We start from the raw sequence: 14,663 nt of genomic DNA on the forward strand, positions 1-14,663 counted from the left end.
ACAATAATTATTTTTTGGCCGAAAAAATTAAAATTTTTGAGTGATTAAATAATCTAACTTACTAATAATAATAAAAAATAAATATATAAAATTATAAAAAATATACAAACTGCTAAAAATATCGATTAACTATCGCAATACTTTATTCCAATGTTCGGTCGCCTACCAACACTGGTTCCCTGGTGGCAGCCCTATGCCCCGCAGCTGGGCTGCCCAGCTGGTCAGAGTGAGACAGAGAGAGAGGGAGAAAGAGGACGGAACATCACCTGGGGACGAACTTTCCACTCAAATTCAAATTTTGTAACTTCATTCCCATCAAAATTACTGTCGTCGCCGTTTTGTTCACTTCCCCCCTGAATGAGACAGGAATCACAATGTTGTTGAACTACACAAGGCTATCATCCCACGGCTGCACGACGCTCCGGGTCTCGCAAATAGGTCGGCTCGCAAAGACACCATTCACTCTGCATACGCCACACAGCAGCCCGTCGTCATATAACCAGCACCTGGGCCGGTGCCTTCAGCGGCGCTACCAGAGCATCGTGACCCAGCCACCTCGAGTGCCCTCGTCGTCGTCCTCCTCCTGCAGCCGGCCGCTCCTGTTCCTGCAAACGCTCCGCGGCCTTCATCAGAGCAGCAGGCTGTTGTCCAGAAACACGAAGCTGACATTGGCCGAGACAACGCTAAAGCCGCGCAGAAAGATGCCCCGCTCCTCGTACGGCCGCCTGCTTGGCCTGACCAAGTCGGAGAAGTGGGTGCTGTTAGGTGTGTCGTCGTGGTGTGTTCATCGTGCTTCTGCCACTAATCCCCAAACCCATTCTCTATTGCAGCGGGCATTGCCTGCCTGGTGGTCTCCTCGGCCATAACCATGAGTGTGCCGATGTTCCTCGGCCTGACCATCGATGTGGTCTTCAAGAAGAGCGGCGAGGGCATGGATAGCGTTGCCCTGGCCAAACTGGGCGAGTACTCCATGCTGCTCTTTGGCATCTTTGTGCTCGGCGGCGTGGCCAACTTTGCCCGCGTCTATCTCTTTGGGAATGCCTGTAAGTAGGGTTAGAAAGTGTTGTGCGATAAGATTACCTCCTTAACTCCTTACCTCCATCCAACCTTTAGCACTGCGCATGGTGCGCCAGCTGAGGTCGCGCATCTACAGATCCATGCTGATGCAGGAGACGGGCTGGTTCGATACCAAGGGCACCGGCGAGCTGATCAATCGTCTCAGCAACGACACCTACATGGTGGGCATCTCGCTCAGCCAGAACGTGTCCGATGGCCTGCGCTCCCTGGCCATGATAGCCGTTGGCTCTGCCATGATGGTGAGTGTTTAGCAGGTGGCTCTCCCGCTCTCTCTCTCTCTCTCTCTTATTCCCCTGGTTTCCCCTGACAGATCTATACCTCACCCCAGCTGGCGGCCATGAGTGCCCTGGTGGTGCCGGCCATGGCTGGTTTGGCCATTGTCTACGGACGCTATGTGAGGCGCATCACCCGGATGGAGCTGGACATGTATGCGCAGATCATGAAGTATGCCGAGGAGCGTTTTGGTAACATCAAGACGGTGAAGATATTCTGCCGGGAGCAGCAGGAGGCGTCTACCTTTGACAGCAAGCTGAACGAGGCTCTCCAGATTGGCTACAAGGAGACCAAGGCCAGGTCCATCTTCTTTGGCTTGGTGAGACTTTCAAGGGAAACAGGAAGACCCGTGTAATGAGTGGTGTTTTTCCCAACAGACCGGCTTCACGGGCAACTTCATCATCATCACGGTCCTGTACTACGGCGGCACTTTGGTTCTGGAAGAATCCCTGACCATTGGCGCTTTGACTGCCTTCATGCTGTACGCCGGCTATGTGGCCATCTCCATGAACGGCCTGTCCAACTTCTACAGTCAGCTGAACAAGGGCATTGGCGCCTCGGAGCGCCTCTGGGAGATCCTGGACAGGGAGTGCACCATACCCATCAATCAGGGCATTGTGCCGGACGAAAAGCCCATCGGCAATGTGGGCTTCTCGGGCGTCAACTTTACATTCCCATCGCGTCCGGACACACCAGTGCTCAACGATTTCAGCCTCAGCCTTATGCCTGGACGCACCACAGCCATAGTGGGTCGCTCTGGCTCTGGCAAGACCACCATAGCTTTGCTCATGCTCCGGCTATATGATCCCCAGGCGGGCATTATTACGGTGGATGGCATGGATCTGCGCGAGCTGAATCCCCAGTGGCTGCGCCACAGTATCGGTGCCGTTAGCCAGGAGCCGGTTCTCTTCTCCGGCACCATACGCGAGAACATCCTGTACGGCGTGAATCCCGACGCGGAGAATGTGGAGGAGAAGCTGCAGGCGGCCGTCGAGGAGGCGCATGTGAGCGAGTTCACTGACAATCTGCCCGATGGCCTTGAAACCATTGTGGGACAGCGCGGCATGATGCTCAGTGGCGGGCAGAAGCAGCGCGTGGCCATTGCGAGGGCCTTGATCAAGGTAACTAACTGCTTTTCCGTGCTAAAATACTCTTAATCTGTGTTTATGCCTTGCAGAATCCCACCATCCTGATCCTGGACGAGGCCACCAGCGCTTTGGATGCCGTCTCCGAGCAGCTGGTGCAGAATGCCCTCGACAAACTTATCCAGGGACGCACTGTACTGACCATTGCCCATCGGCTGAGCACCATCCGGAATGCGGATCAGATAGCCGTGCTCAGCGGCGGCAAAATTGTGGAGCAGGGCAACTACGACGAGCTGCTGGGCATTGAGCATGGAGTCTTCCGCGAACTGGTGGCCAGTCAGACCTTTGGCACGTCCTAATGCGTAGCCACGGTACCCTTTTAGGTTATATATATACATATTTTCGGCTGACTTGGACGAAATCCACCGCTGGCTGGTGGTGGGCTTTCTGTGTTTACAAATTCATCGTTTTAAGGCATCTCCCAGGCCAGGTGATTCATAAATCAACAGTTTCTAGTTTTGTACCAACTTTGTACAGAATCGCAATAATACAACGACCCCTTCCCCCCCATCCCCCATTGACCATTGTTAAATATACAACAGAGAAGGTGTTCTTAATTAGGATAAGTTTAAGGAGGAGCAGGTGAGCCCAGTAAGTTTACAACCGAGTGAAATACCCCAAATACAAAGAGCTCTATGTGATGGATAAACAAAGTTAATGATACTGTTTCAAACATTTTATTGTTATCGTTTACATTTCAGTGTTTCCCCAGCTCCTCCGGCTGGGCTCCAACGATTCATCTTAAGGCTAATCAACAGGCACAAAAATAAATGCAATAATTTCGCTGTATCTAGCTTCCAAATCCAGAAACAGCTTCGACTTGGATCCCAGACCCGCGTCTACTTCATGGTGGGCATGGCCACGGCCGCCTGGGTATGGGTCACATCCGTCTCGCGCCACAGCTGGGTGACCGTCTTGGTCTGCGTGTAAAACTTGATGCCCTGCTTGCCATAGAAGTGGTGGTCACCGCGGAAAGAGCCACGTGTGCCGGTGAAGGAGAACATGGGCAGGGGCACTGGAATGGGCACATTGACGCCCACCTGTCCGGCATCGATCTCGTTGACGAATTTGCGAGCAGCAGCGCCATTGGTGGTGAAGACAGCAGTACCATTGCCATAGGGATTGGCATTCACAATGCCAATGGCATCGTCCAAGGTGTCGGCCTTGAGGATCACCAGGACGGGACCGAAGATCTCCTCGGTGTAGCACTTCATGCTGGGCGTGACATCGCTCAGGATGGTGGGGCCCACAAAGTAGCCATCCTCATAGCCGGGCACGCTGATCTTCCGACCGTCCAGGATGAGCTTGGCGCCCTCCTTCACACCGGACTCGATCAGATCGTTGATGCGCTGGCGGGAGGCGGCGCTGATCACGGGTCCCACATCGGTGCCGGGCACATGGCCGGCGTTCACCTTCAGCTTCTGGGCACGATCCACCAGATCGGGAATCCAGCTCTGGGCATCGCCCACAAAGACGGCCGTCGACAGGGCCATGCACCGCTGGCCGGCAGCACCGAAGGCGGCGCCTGCCAGCTGGTTCAGTGTGTTCTCCTTGTTGGCATCGGCCAGGATGATGCCATGGTTCTTGGCCCCCATGTTCGACTGCACCCGCTTGCCATTCTTGCCGGCCCGCTCGTAGATGTACTTGCCGGCCTGGTCAGAGCCCACAAAGGACACGGCCTTGATCTCGGGCGCATCGCAAATGAAGTTCACGGCGTCGTGTTGGCCATGGATGACGTTCACCACGCCGGGTGGGCAGCCGGCCTCGTTCAGCAGCTCCATCAGCAGCATTGTGGCGCCGGGCACACGCTCCGAGGGCTTCAGCAGCATGGTGTTGCCGGTGGTGATGGCCACTGGGAACATCCACAGCGGAATCATGGCCGGGAAGTTAAAGGGAGCCACGCCGGCGGTGACGCCCAGGGGCAGGACCAGCGAATAGGTATCCATGTCGCGGGCCACATTCGCCACCGTCTCGCCCATCTGCAGCGACGGGATGCTGCAGCAGTGCTCCACCACCTGAAGGCCGCGCAGGACATCGCCCTCGGCATCGGCCAGGGTCTTGCCCTGCTCCTTGGTGATATTCTTGGCCAGCTCGCCCATATTCTCCTTGATGAGGGCCTGCAGCTTGAACATCACCTGCTGGCGGGTCAGTATAGACTGATTGCTCCAGGACCGGAAGGCCTTCTTGTTGGACTCCAAAGCCGTCTGCATCTCGTCCTGGGTGGCCTTTGGCACGCGGGTTACCACCTTGTTGGTGGCCGGATCGTGCACATCGATCCACTCCTTTGTCTTGGACTCCACAAACTTGCCGTCGATGAACAGCTTGGTGGTGGGAGCGGCCGAGGAGTACGTCCTCTTGGCCATCTGGCGGGCCTGGTGACGAAGAAGGTGAGTGAATTTTAATATTTCTTAAGATATTATGAAACTTTTGGTACACGCATGTACTATATATTTAGTTATACTACTTAAATATGTGCGCCTAGGGTGGACCAGCAAACTCTATATTTTAAATTTTATTTTTAAGAAATTTTAATAATTTTTAAAATTTATTTATTAATTTTTATTATATTTACTTATACTATTTAAATATGTGCGTCTAGGGTGGACCAGCTAATTCTATGTTTTAAATTGTATTTTTTTGCAAATTTTTAAAATTATTTAAAATTTATTTATTAATTTTTATTATATTTTCACAAGAAAATATTTAAAAAAAAAAATATATATATATATATTATATATATGTATAACAGCTAGCCTGCTTTCGTCACTAGCCTGGTCCACCCTAGAGTGCCTTTAATTCGCTTAATTTGCTGCACTTGACTTTGTTTGCAATGCAAATAACCGAATCCTAACCTCAACCCCTGTTTGGAGCATGGGGTGGGGTGGGGTGGTGTGTTTTTTAATTTGGCTGATAACCCCCCACGCCCACGCTTATCAGTGTTCATCTGGCAGACATGCGTTCGGCTCAAGTGGAAATGTTTCGCCAACTGTTGCCTGTTCGGTTATCGCGTTTTATTGGATTTTATGCCGCTAAATCCCCCCGGTAATTGTTTTTGTTTTCGTTTTATCTGCTCTCCTCTGCCTCTGCTTCTTCTTCTTCGCGGTTCTGTTGGCTCAGTTACGTAACATGTGTTGTTGTCAATTGGCGATTTCGTTTTCACGGCCATCGCTCTTCTCCCCCTCTCTCTCTTCTCCCATTGAATCAATTGGGGAGTGAGAGGGATGGCATGTGGTGTCATTGCACTTGCACTTGCAACCTGCACACACGTGAAACACCTGTACGCCGGATCTGCTACTCACCTCAGCGCCGATCAAACGCACTAGGGACATCTTGGGAATGGTTGGATAATTGCCAGCAAGGAAAGATCGCTTCGGTTTGGAAATGGCCGGGGATCGCGTGCGCTCCAAACGGTGGTTCCACTAGAACTGAACGCAGCCGCCGCCTTTCAGAACCGCTGTTCCGAGGGGGGCCCGTGTATTTTTACCATGTGTGTGTGTGTGATGGTGTGATTGTTGATATACGAGTAAAAAAAACTGGATGACTTGGCGGCGGAGGAGGAGGTGAAGACCACGTCAAAATGTGCTTAACGATAGTAAATGGGATACATACACACACGCACACCTTTAACTCAAGAACATGGCGCACCAGCTGTTGGTTTTGCTATTTTCCTATTGTTGCTTTTGTTATTGCATTCGTTGGGGGCTCGTGGCTTGATGGTGTGCGTGAGTTTGTTTTGCGTTGTTTGTCTTTCCATTGCTTTCTGCCCTCACGGAAGGGTACATTAGCTGGCGTGGCAGCTAATGTATCTTTTGGATACGGAAACTGAAGTTAAAATAAATTATAAGAACTACGAAAGCTTACGAGAGCAAACAACATTCGGTATTGGGGAAAAAATTAGTCGTTGAAGATTTTAAAAAATAAAAGCAACTTTTCCTTTGAATATTATTTTAAGTAGCGGAGCCAGTCTTTTGACAACATTTGCTAATAATATTTTATATTAAAAATTTTTTTCCCCCAATGGAATTTCTCGGGCTTAGTCCCATACATAAGAAAAACAAAATAAAATTGGTAAAAATATCAAAATAAAGATAAAACCAGAAATCAAGAGGGAAACACAAATATTTGTAAATCGTAACCTTAATAATAAAGACTTCATTATTTTTTAAACCAAAAGAAGGAAAATAATAGAAATATTGCCTTCATAATGACCAGCGAATTGAGTCACTCGCTGTAAAACGACTCTTTGCGTATCGTTGCATCTCGTTGATATGCAATACATTTATGGAAATTAGAATCTCCTATCAAAATATGTACTCCGAGACTTCAACTGAATCACTAATTTTTGAGAATTATATTTAACAAAGACAAATGAAACAAAATTAGAAAATAAATTAAAAATCAAAATAAATTACTTTGGTAATAATCCCCAATGGAATTTCAAATAAGGTTAAGTTACCAATAATAATAAAGACTTCATTATTTTTTAAACCAAAAGAAAGAAAATAATAGAAATATTGCCTTCATAATGACCAGCGAATTGAGTCACTCGCTGTAAAACGACTTTTTGCGTATCGTTGCATCTCGTTGATATGCAATACATTTATGGAAATTAGAATCTCCTATCAAAATATGTACTCCGAAACTTCAACTGAATCACTAATTTTTGAGAATTATATTTAACAAAGACAAATGAAACAAAATTAGAAAATAAATTAAAAATCAAAATAAATTACTTTGGTAATAATCCCCAATGGAATTTCAAATAAGGTTAAGTTACCAATAATAATAAAGACTTCATTATTTTTTAAACCAAAAGAAAGAAAATAATAGAAATATTGCCTTCATAATGACCAGCGAATTGAGTCACTCGCTGTAAAACGACTTTTTGCGTATCGTTGCATCTCGTTGATATGCAATACATTTATGGAAATTAGAATCTCCTATCAAAATATGTACTCCGAAACTTCAACTGAATCACTAATTTTTGAGAATTATATTTAACAAAGACAAATGAAACAAAATTAGAAAATAAATTAAAAATCAAAATAAATTACTTTGGTAATTATCCCCAATGGAATTTCTGGGGCTTAGTCCCAAACAGGCGAGAACATACAAATTAAAATAAAACAACCGGCAGTCAAGAGGGAAGCAAAAAATATTACTGGCAAGAATATTTAAATCAAAATAAAACCAAAATCAAGAGGGAAACAAAAATAAATAACTTAGTAGATGTGTTCGCTTCGTTGTACAAAATAAAACTGAATATTGTTAGAGCGAGCAGCTCCTTATATATCAAATCCGGCAGTGTTGCAGGATGAAAATTTGGCTTTCCCCCTAAAATATCTCAAATAGTTCAAATTGCTCCATAAAAAATCCCCCTAAATTCAAAAATGAAAGCAGCATCCAGTGATGCCCATTCTTTCGTTTTTTAAGCCCTGTGCTGCCCATAGGCTAGCTGGCGCCACTCAGTAACATCATCTTTTGACACATGTAAAAATCTGGGTGTAGTATCAGATGTGGTTGGCGTATAAGGTGTGGTTCGAATATACAAAAATAACGAATTTAAGGGCAGTGATGTCATTTCCGCTCTTTTTTATTATTATTTTATTATTAGCTATGACTTAAAAATTTGCATAAAATGTATATGCATAAAATATGCAACATATATGAAATATTCCTAATATACGCAAATATGTAAAATAAACACATCTAAAAATATTTCATGAAAGCGATTCCTAGGGAGTAAATAAATTGAAATATCTTGGTTCTTTAAAATTATGCAAATGTGCAGATTCGAAGAAGCTCTTTATATGTACATCAAACGAGAGGTATTGAAAAATATATGCATTATATGCATTATATATGCAAAATAGTATTGGAATTTAACTTTTATTTTATTTGTCATCATTCAAATTTGAAAATAAAAGTAATTTGTCAATTTTTATCAGCTTTTAATTTACTCATAACTCTTAGTTGCGATCCCTGGCATTGGCCAGAGTGCTGCAAAAGCAGCATAACTGCTTCGATTTAATATTTAATACTTAAAACTAAACTAACAACAAACAACAAATTATATTCTAAAGATCAGCTTTTTTCCCTTGAGATTCGTTTTTTTTTTTTAGCTATTTGTTTGGGTAATCTAGCTAATTTTGCTCAGAAAAATGGCATCACTGGCGCAAACAAGCATCGGAAAATGTTTTTCTTTTTCCGACATTCAAACGGAGCGGACGTGTGTTTTCGGTAGCGGAAGAGTCGGCGCGTTCGGCGTTTTCGGTAAATCGTGTTTCGCGTGTGTCAGTGTGTGCTTAAGCGTCGTTGCGAGTGTGGAAATTGTGGAATTGTAATAAAACCGGTTGCCACTGCCGCACTTCTTGCAATTGCCTTGCTGAAATAGTAAATAAAAAACGCGGCTAAAAACGGCCCCGAATAGTTGTTAAAAGTCATCCCAGATCCCAGCCATTGCTGTTCTTATTCCTCATTTCGCGCCGTTCGCGTTGCAAAAGGAAAGCAAGGATAAACGATAAAACCTCTTTCTTTCGATCGCTTCAATTTTTTTCCTGTGCCTGTGCCCCAAACCGAAAAAGAAGTCCCCGAAAGAAGGGAGCTGATGGAATACAAATAAAAGTCAAGAAGAAGCAAAGATAAAGCGCGCGCGGGTGTCGTTGTGTATTGCACCTTTTTTTTTGTCGTTTGTTTGCAAGTGAGCGTGCCGATTGTCTCTCTCTCACTCTCTTCCAGCTCAAAAGCCCGAGAGCGGAGAGAGCGCCGGAGTGGCAGGCAGATCTTGGAGAGCGGATCGACCAGCACTTAGGTAAAGAGAATATGAAGAAGTGCCATGTGTACCTGTGTGTGTGTTAACAAGTTTATGCAATGCATTACACGAATTTGTAGATACAATTAACCGAAAGGAGTTGTGAAAGATACTTTTTGAGAACCTAAAATATCTGAACTTTGCCGTTTAGGTGAAATATTTGTTGTATTAATGTAATGCTTATTTGATAGATGCGAGTTTTGTTTTTATAAACATTTGAGAGCATTACATGAAATGAATTGCTTGAATTCGGCATAGCATAAACTAGGCTTGTGTGCGTGTGTGTGGCAGTTAGTGGGATTGCGGTGCAGCAGCAGCAGCCGCAAAGACCGGCGAAACCGGTCCGACTTCCAGCAGCGAGTTACCTGCAAACAATAACAAAGCTAGAGACGGGCTGCAGCGGAGCTAAAACAAAAACGGCTGCAGCATCAGCAACAACTATTGTTATGCCAAATACCGTTCAGATCGCCTATTAGCCAAAGCCAAGGATTCAAAGGCAAGTGCAGATCTTCTAGGTGATTTGGGATTATTTTTACACTTTTTGGATATATCTGCATTATTATACATTTTTAAATAATGTAAAAAAAAAAAAAAAAATGTTTGAGAGTAAAACATGGATGTTTTGGGATACGCATTGATAGAGTTCTTGTTTCGAATATCTACAGTCATTGTTAGCTAATTAGAACTATGACTAAATTTTTAAAAAATTTATTTTCTTTTTTATAAATTTCAAGTTTCTGAAATTTATTTAATACACTCTATAACATTTAATTTTCTAAAAACTTAATTTTGTTTTGTTTTAGACTCTTTAGGGTTTAAACTTTAGGTTTTTTAATATTCTTCAACATTTATACTTTTTATTTTAAATAAAATAAAAAATATTTCCAACGGACTGCATCATCAGCGGGGTAGAATAAAAGCAAAGACAAAAGAACCCAGCGAAGTAGAAGATGGAAAAGTCAGCGGCAAAAAGCTAAAAGTTGATTAAGCAAATAAATAAAGTACGGGCTGCAACATAAGACATTAACCCCGAAAAGGCAGGGCATCTCCGTGGTGGCCTCATTGCTAAGGTGAACCATTTTTTTTGGGTTCGTTTTTTGCAACTCTAAACTTTCAATAACCCCATTCTCGATTATAGTTTTTCAGTCAGAAATAGGTGACTGCAAATTCAAACTGCCCTTGATTGCACATAAAGTTAAATATTGGTAATAAGAATAAAAACATTTTAAGTTTTATGGTAATTATTATTTGATTTTTATGAAAGAAGTCTCACAAACAATGAGGGTGAAAACCCCAAGAAGCCTAAAAAAAAACCTTAAAAAAAGACCACAGCGAATACATATATAAAAACTGGTGTGTGTATATACATGATGATTGGTTAATTATACCTTTCCAGAATTTTATTATAATTTGCATAATTTGGTTACTTTGAAATATAATTGGTTTTGACTCAGGCTTTGGTTGGTTATATACGAGTTTCTTCTTCAAAAATTATATAGATCTTATATAGTTAAATTAGCATATTTGCAAGGTTATAAAAGATATTTCCAATATTTATATATTTTATTTACCATCAAAACCTGAAAATTTTGTTTTTGTAAGCCTTAGGAATTGATGCATTTTATGAAAGTTTTCTTTTTTTTTACAAGAACCTTAATTTTAAAATGTTGCACTCATTTATTAGTCAAATTTGTTAATAGTTTTCAAGAGTACATACTAAACTTTAGTCCCAGTCTAGGGTTAAAGAACCCAAAGGACAATCGCCACCTGCGCTGCCAAGGGTTAATCACTCAGCTGCGACGCTGACTGCGGCGCAAGCAGCGGCTGCGTCTTGGCGTGTAATTGACGTTGCCAAAAATTAAGCCAGAACAACAAAAAGCGGTCGTGGAGAGAGTGAGCGGGGGAGAGGATGAGGGGCACAGAGCACAGAAAGCAGAAGGGAAAACTTGACGGGAGCAGAAAAGCCTTTGTTTTTTTTTTTTTTTTTTTTCTTTTTGGCACTGAGTCTGGTTTGCAGTACAGTTAGCCTACGTGCACATATATATTGGTGTTGGTGTTGGCATTGGCATATTCGGTGAGTGTGTGTGTGTGTGTGTGCGTGGGGCGACTGTGTAAGTGCGTGTTTTTGGCGCGGAACTTTTTTTTTGTTAATGAATTTATCTTTGGGCGAAACGAGAACTGCACGCAGGTGAAAAGAAGAGCGAGTTGAGCCGAGAGTCCCGAAAAAAGCATGCCAAAAAACAAAGCGATTAGCAGGAATCACACGCACGCACAGTGGCGACAGCGGGAGCGGGTGGGTAAGGAAGGGGCGGGTAAATACTTGGACGCAGAAAAAAAACCGTTAGGTACTGGAAAAAGAGTGTACACAGGGCACTGTCAATGAATTCAACTGGAAAAAATCCAGAAAAGATCAAAGATCGGTGATCATGATTCATGTTAAAGCCTAAAGATATTGTATTTATCAATAAAACGAGAGGTTAAACCTTAGTTTATGTGAGAAAATGCAGTTTCAAAATTCAATAATTTAAATATTTTTTCAGTTTCTTTTATCACAAATATATTATATAAATACATATATAAATCTAACATTTATATTCTTGTTAGATTTAGTTACCAAGTGTTATTTAGTAGTAGGAGCCCGGATGTTGGTCTTTGTCTCCTTGGAAACTGTGTCGTTACCGAACCCTGATCGCGCCATGAGCTCTTTTTTTTTTGTAATGATTTGAGTTCGTGGAGTTTTTTTGTTTAGGTTTTGATTTTGGCTTTGGTTTTGCTTTTGGGGCAGGGGTTAGCGTTAAGTCTAACGCAGGCAGCGACCACAAAACCGTGGCAACAACCGCAGCAACAGAAACAGCAGCCATCAGCATCGGGGCATCGGCAGCCAGAAGAACAACTCCACGAAAAAAACCAGTTTCGACAACGATTATGGTCCGAGCGGAAAGGCTGGCCGGAGTTTCTCGAATGGAGTTTGGGGCCAAGCTCGACAAGGGGCTGAGAAGCTGGCAAGCTGGGAAGTTGTTGAGAAGCTTGGATGAAGGATTGCTGTGTTGGTGTTACTGGTTTGCATTGGTGTTGGCCTTAAGGCAGTACAGTTTGACCATCTTACTTGCTTCCTGATCGAAGTGGTGCGATAATAATAGAAAATGTCTATGCCAAAGTCAGCTATACAGCTTAAGCTTTTGAATTTTGTTCAATTCAAGTATGAAGTACTTATCATTAAAAGAGAGGAATATTAAAAAAAAAACAAGACTTGAAGTTAACTTTTAGCCAATAAAAAATCGACAACTGAAGTATTATTATTCTAAGAATAGTAACATGATTTTGCTCTCTTACAAATTAATATTATATATTAAATTATTAGAGAAGAAATCAGAATCTTCACAGCATATTTAAAATACTGGAAATATTATAGCTCCTGGGATAGACCATTATAATAGAGTGCATGCTCCATCTCTATATAAAACATGGCTTAAAGCATCGGCTAAGGGATTAAAAAAATAAAAGTCTATTTTAACTTAAAAGAAGAATTGTTCTTAACTGTGAGTTTGACATTTTTTAATAATTTTAAATTTTTATTGAAATATATTGTTTAAAAAGGCATACAAATTGTATTTAAATGAACTCGATCATCTTAAATTTTTGGTTATTATCCTCCGTTAATTAAACTTACACATATTCTCAAAAACTTTTAAATAAAAGCAAGATTTCAATATGAAGAAATATTTCAGATATTGTGAAATATACCAAAAATAACTCAAAGTTTCATGGGGATCTAGACTTAATCCATATTTGATTGATTTTATTAAGACGCTTCTTCTTTTGTGTTTATATTTCTCCTGACATGTTATGTTTTTTCGCCTACGCCATCCACTCACTTGCTCACTCTCTCTATTTCTCTCTCTCTCTGCTAGCCTCTCTTTCTTTATGCTCCTCTTATTGGGGCTGCATCATTGTTTACTCCTTTTATGCTTATTTGTTCTACATTCTCTTTCTCGCCTCACTCTCGTTGCTCGTGTTTTTCTGATGATCAATAGGTTGGAGTTGGAGTTGGAGTTGGAGTTCGAGTTGATGGCCAGCGTTCGAGCTTGACTGATGTTTGAAATATCGGTTCGAATCGAACCTAGTGGGAACTTTATTTTTACTCAGCACTGCAAGAAATAATATGAAATATGTACTTCATTTAAATCGGTTTAAGAAAGATGTATGCAGAATTTTTAAAATAAGTTTAATTAAAAAATAAAAAATATTTATATTCTCACATATTTTAATAATTATATACAACATATTTTTTGTACAGATGTCACCAATATTAAGACGAAAACTGTGGAAAACAAAAGGATTATTTTCAACGCTCACAATGCTCATCAGTCTCAAATAAGGTAAGTGACTAAATATGGTTTAATTAATTAATTATTATTGAGAAAATGAATAAGAAATTAGTTCTGACTTAATGAAAATGTGTTTTAGTTATTGTAGAATTTTTTTTAAATATTTTAGTTAAAATACTGACTTTATAGACAAATAATCCTCCCCAAATTTTGAATAGCTAGTGTAAATAACACCATTTTAACCACAACTAGTACTTTGTTTTTGCTTTCATTACGTGCGAAAAAAAATATGCACTAAGTGCAATAGATATTGGTTACTAAACGATCGTTAAACGCTCGAATGGACTCATAAATAGAAATAGATAACGAGATGGTGGCCCAGATACGGCGATATCGTGTCCATATTACTATACACATATTCATATATCCGAGTTCCGCAGGTAGACAATGTTTATGCACTTATGGGATATCAAGTAACGCTGAAAATATTGTTGTCTAGACCCAAATGCTTTATGGATGAGTGTCGCTTACTTGAGACACAGCGAGCGTGGGCTATTGAACTTCACATTGGACACGCACATGTGATACAGATAACGTACGACCGATTCCGAAGTCGGAGAGAGGGGGTTTTGTCATGCAAATGAACTCAATGCAGGCAGGCAGGCGGGCGGGCAGGCAGGCGGCATGACAAAGTTTTCAGATTGATTCACCACACATTTGTAATAAAGGCAACAAATATCGATAACAACCGGGAAATGTGATATTTTTAAATCCAGATTTATTTCTTTATTTATGTTATGTATATTTGTTTTTGGGTCACTTGAAAAATTAATAATAATTAGTATGTAAGAATAAGTATACCAATTTTTAGTGAGTTATTTCAACTTTATTTTCTTCGATATTTAATCGATTTTAACGCTATATGGGTTTTATTTTGATATTTTGTTACTTTTCTAAAGATAAAGATACATTCCTTATTTTAAAATGGTTTTCTTCAACGTTCTGATACTTTTTTTAATTAAAAATTGT

General features: G+C 41.7%; 3 protein-coding genes across 7 annotated transcripts in view; 2 read left to right on the forward strand and 1 right to left on the reverse strand.

The window, feature by feature from the left end:
* The first annotated feature begins 234 nt into the window (after nt 1-234).
* On the forward strand, nt 235-3,148 carry LOC108082941 (ATP-binding cassette sub-family B member 10, mitochondrial). Its single transcript, XM_017178554.3, has 6 exons — nt 235-765; nt 831-1,043; nt 1,114-1,316; nt 1,388-1,669; nt 1,728-2,471; nt 2,528-3,148. The coding sequence occupies exons 1-6, from the start codon at nt 375-377 to the stop codon at nt 2,792-2,794; spliced, it is 2,100 nt and encodes a 699-aa protein (XP_017034043.1). The 5' UTR covers nt 235-374; the 3' UTR covers nt 2,795-3,148.
* An 8-nt stretch (nt 3,149-3,156) lies between these two features.
* LOC108082942 (probable methylmalonate-semialdehyde/malonate-semialdehyde dehydrogenase [acylating], mitochondrial) lies at nt 3,157-5,953 on the reverse strand. Its single transcript, XM_017178555.2, has 2 exons — nt 5,795-5,953; nt 3,157-4,867 (listed from the first exon to the last, which is right to left on the reverse strand). Exons 1-2 carry the CDS (start codon nt 5,822-5,824, stop codon nt 3,335-3,337), a joined length of 1,563 nt encoding a protein of 520 aa, XP_017034044.1. The 5' UTR covers nt 5,825-5,953; the 3' UTR covers nt 3,157-3,334.
* Nucleotides 5,954-8,714: 2,761 nt separating this feature from the next.
* kek5 (kekkon 5) overlaps nt 8,715-14,663 on the forward strand; it is a 164,590-nt gene continuing 158,641 nt past the window's right edge. For 3 of the 5 annotated variants that reach the window (XR_011445513.1, XR_011445514.1, XM_017178488.3), the window contains exons 1-2: nt 8,715-9,306; nt 13,604-13,685. The gene's annotated coding sequence lies outside the window, so the exon portion shown is untranslated. Of the gene's footprint in view, nt 9,307-9,457; nt 9,803-13,603; nt 13,686-14,663 lie in introns of those variants that run through there. The other 2 variants (XM_070288124.1, XM_070288123.1) reach the window with 2 other exon arrangements.

The sequence above is a fragment of the Drosophila kikkawai genome, chromosome X (genome assembly GCF_030179895.1).
Source record: "Drosophila kikkawai strain 14028-0561.14 chromosome X, DkikHiC1v2, whole genome shotgun sequence".
In the NCBI taxonomy this organism is placed as follows: Eukaryota; Metazoa; Arthropoda; class Insecta; order Diptera; family Drosophilidae; genus Drosophila; species Drosophila kikkawai.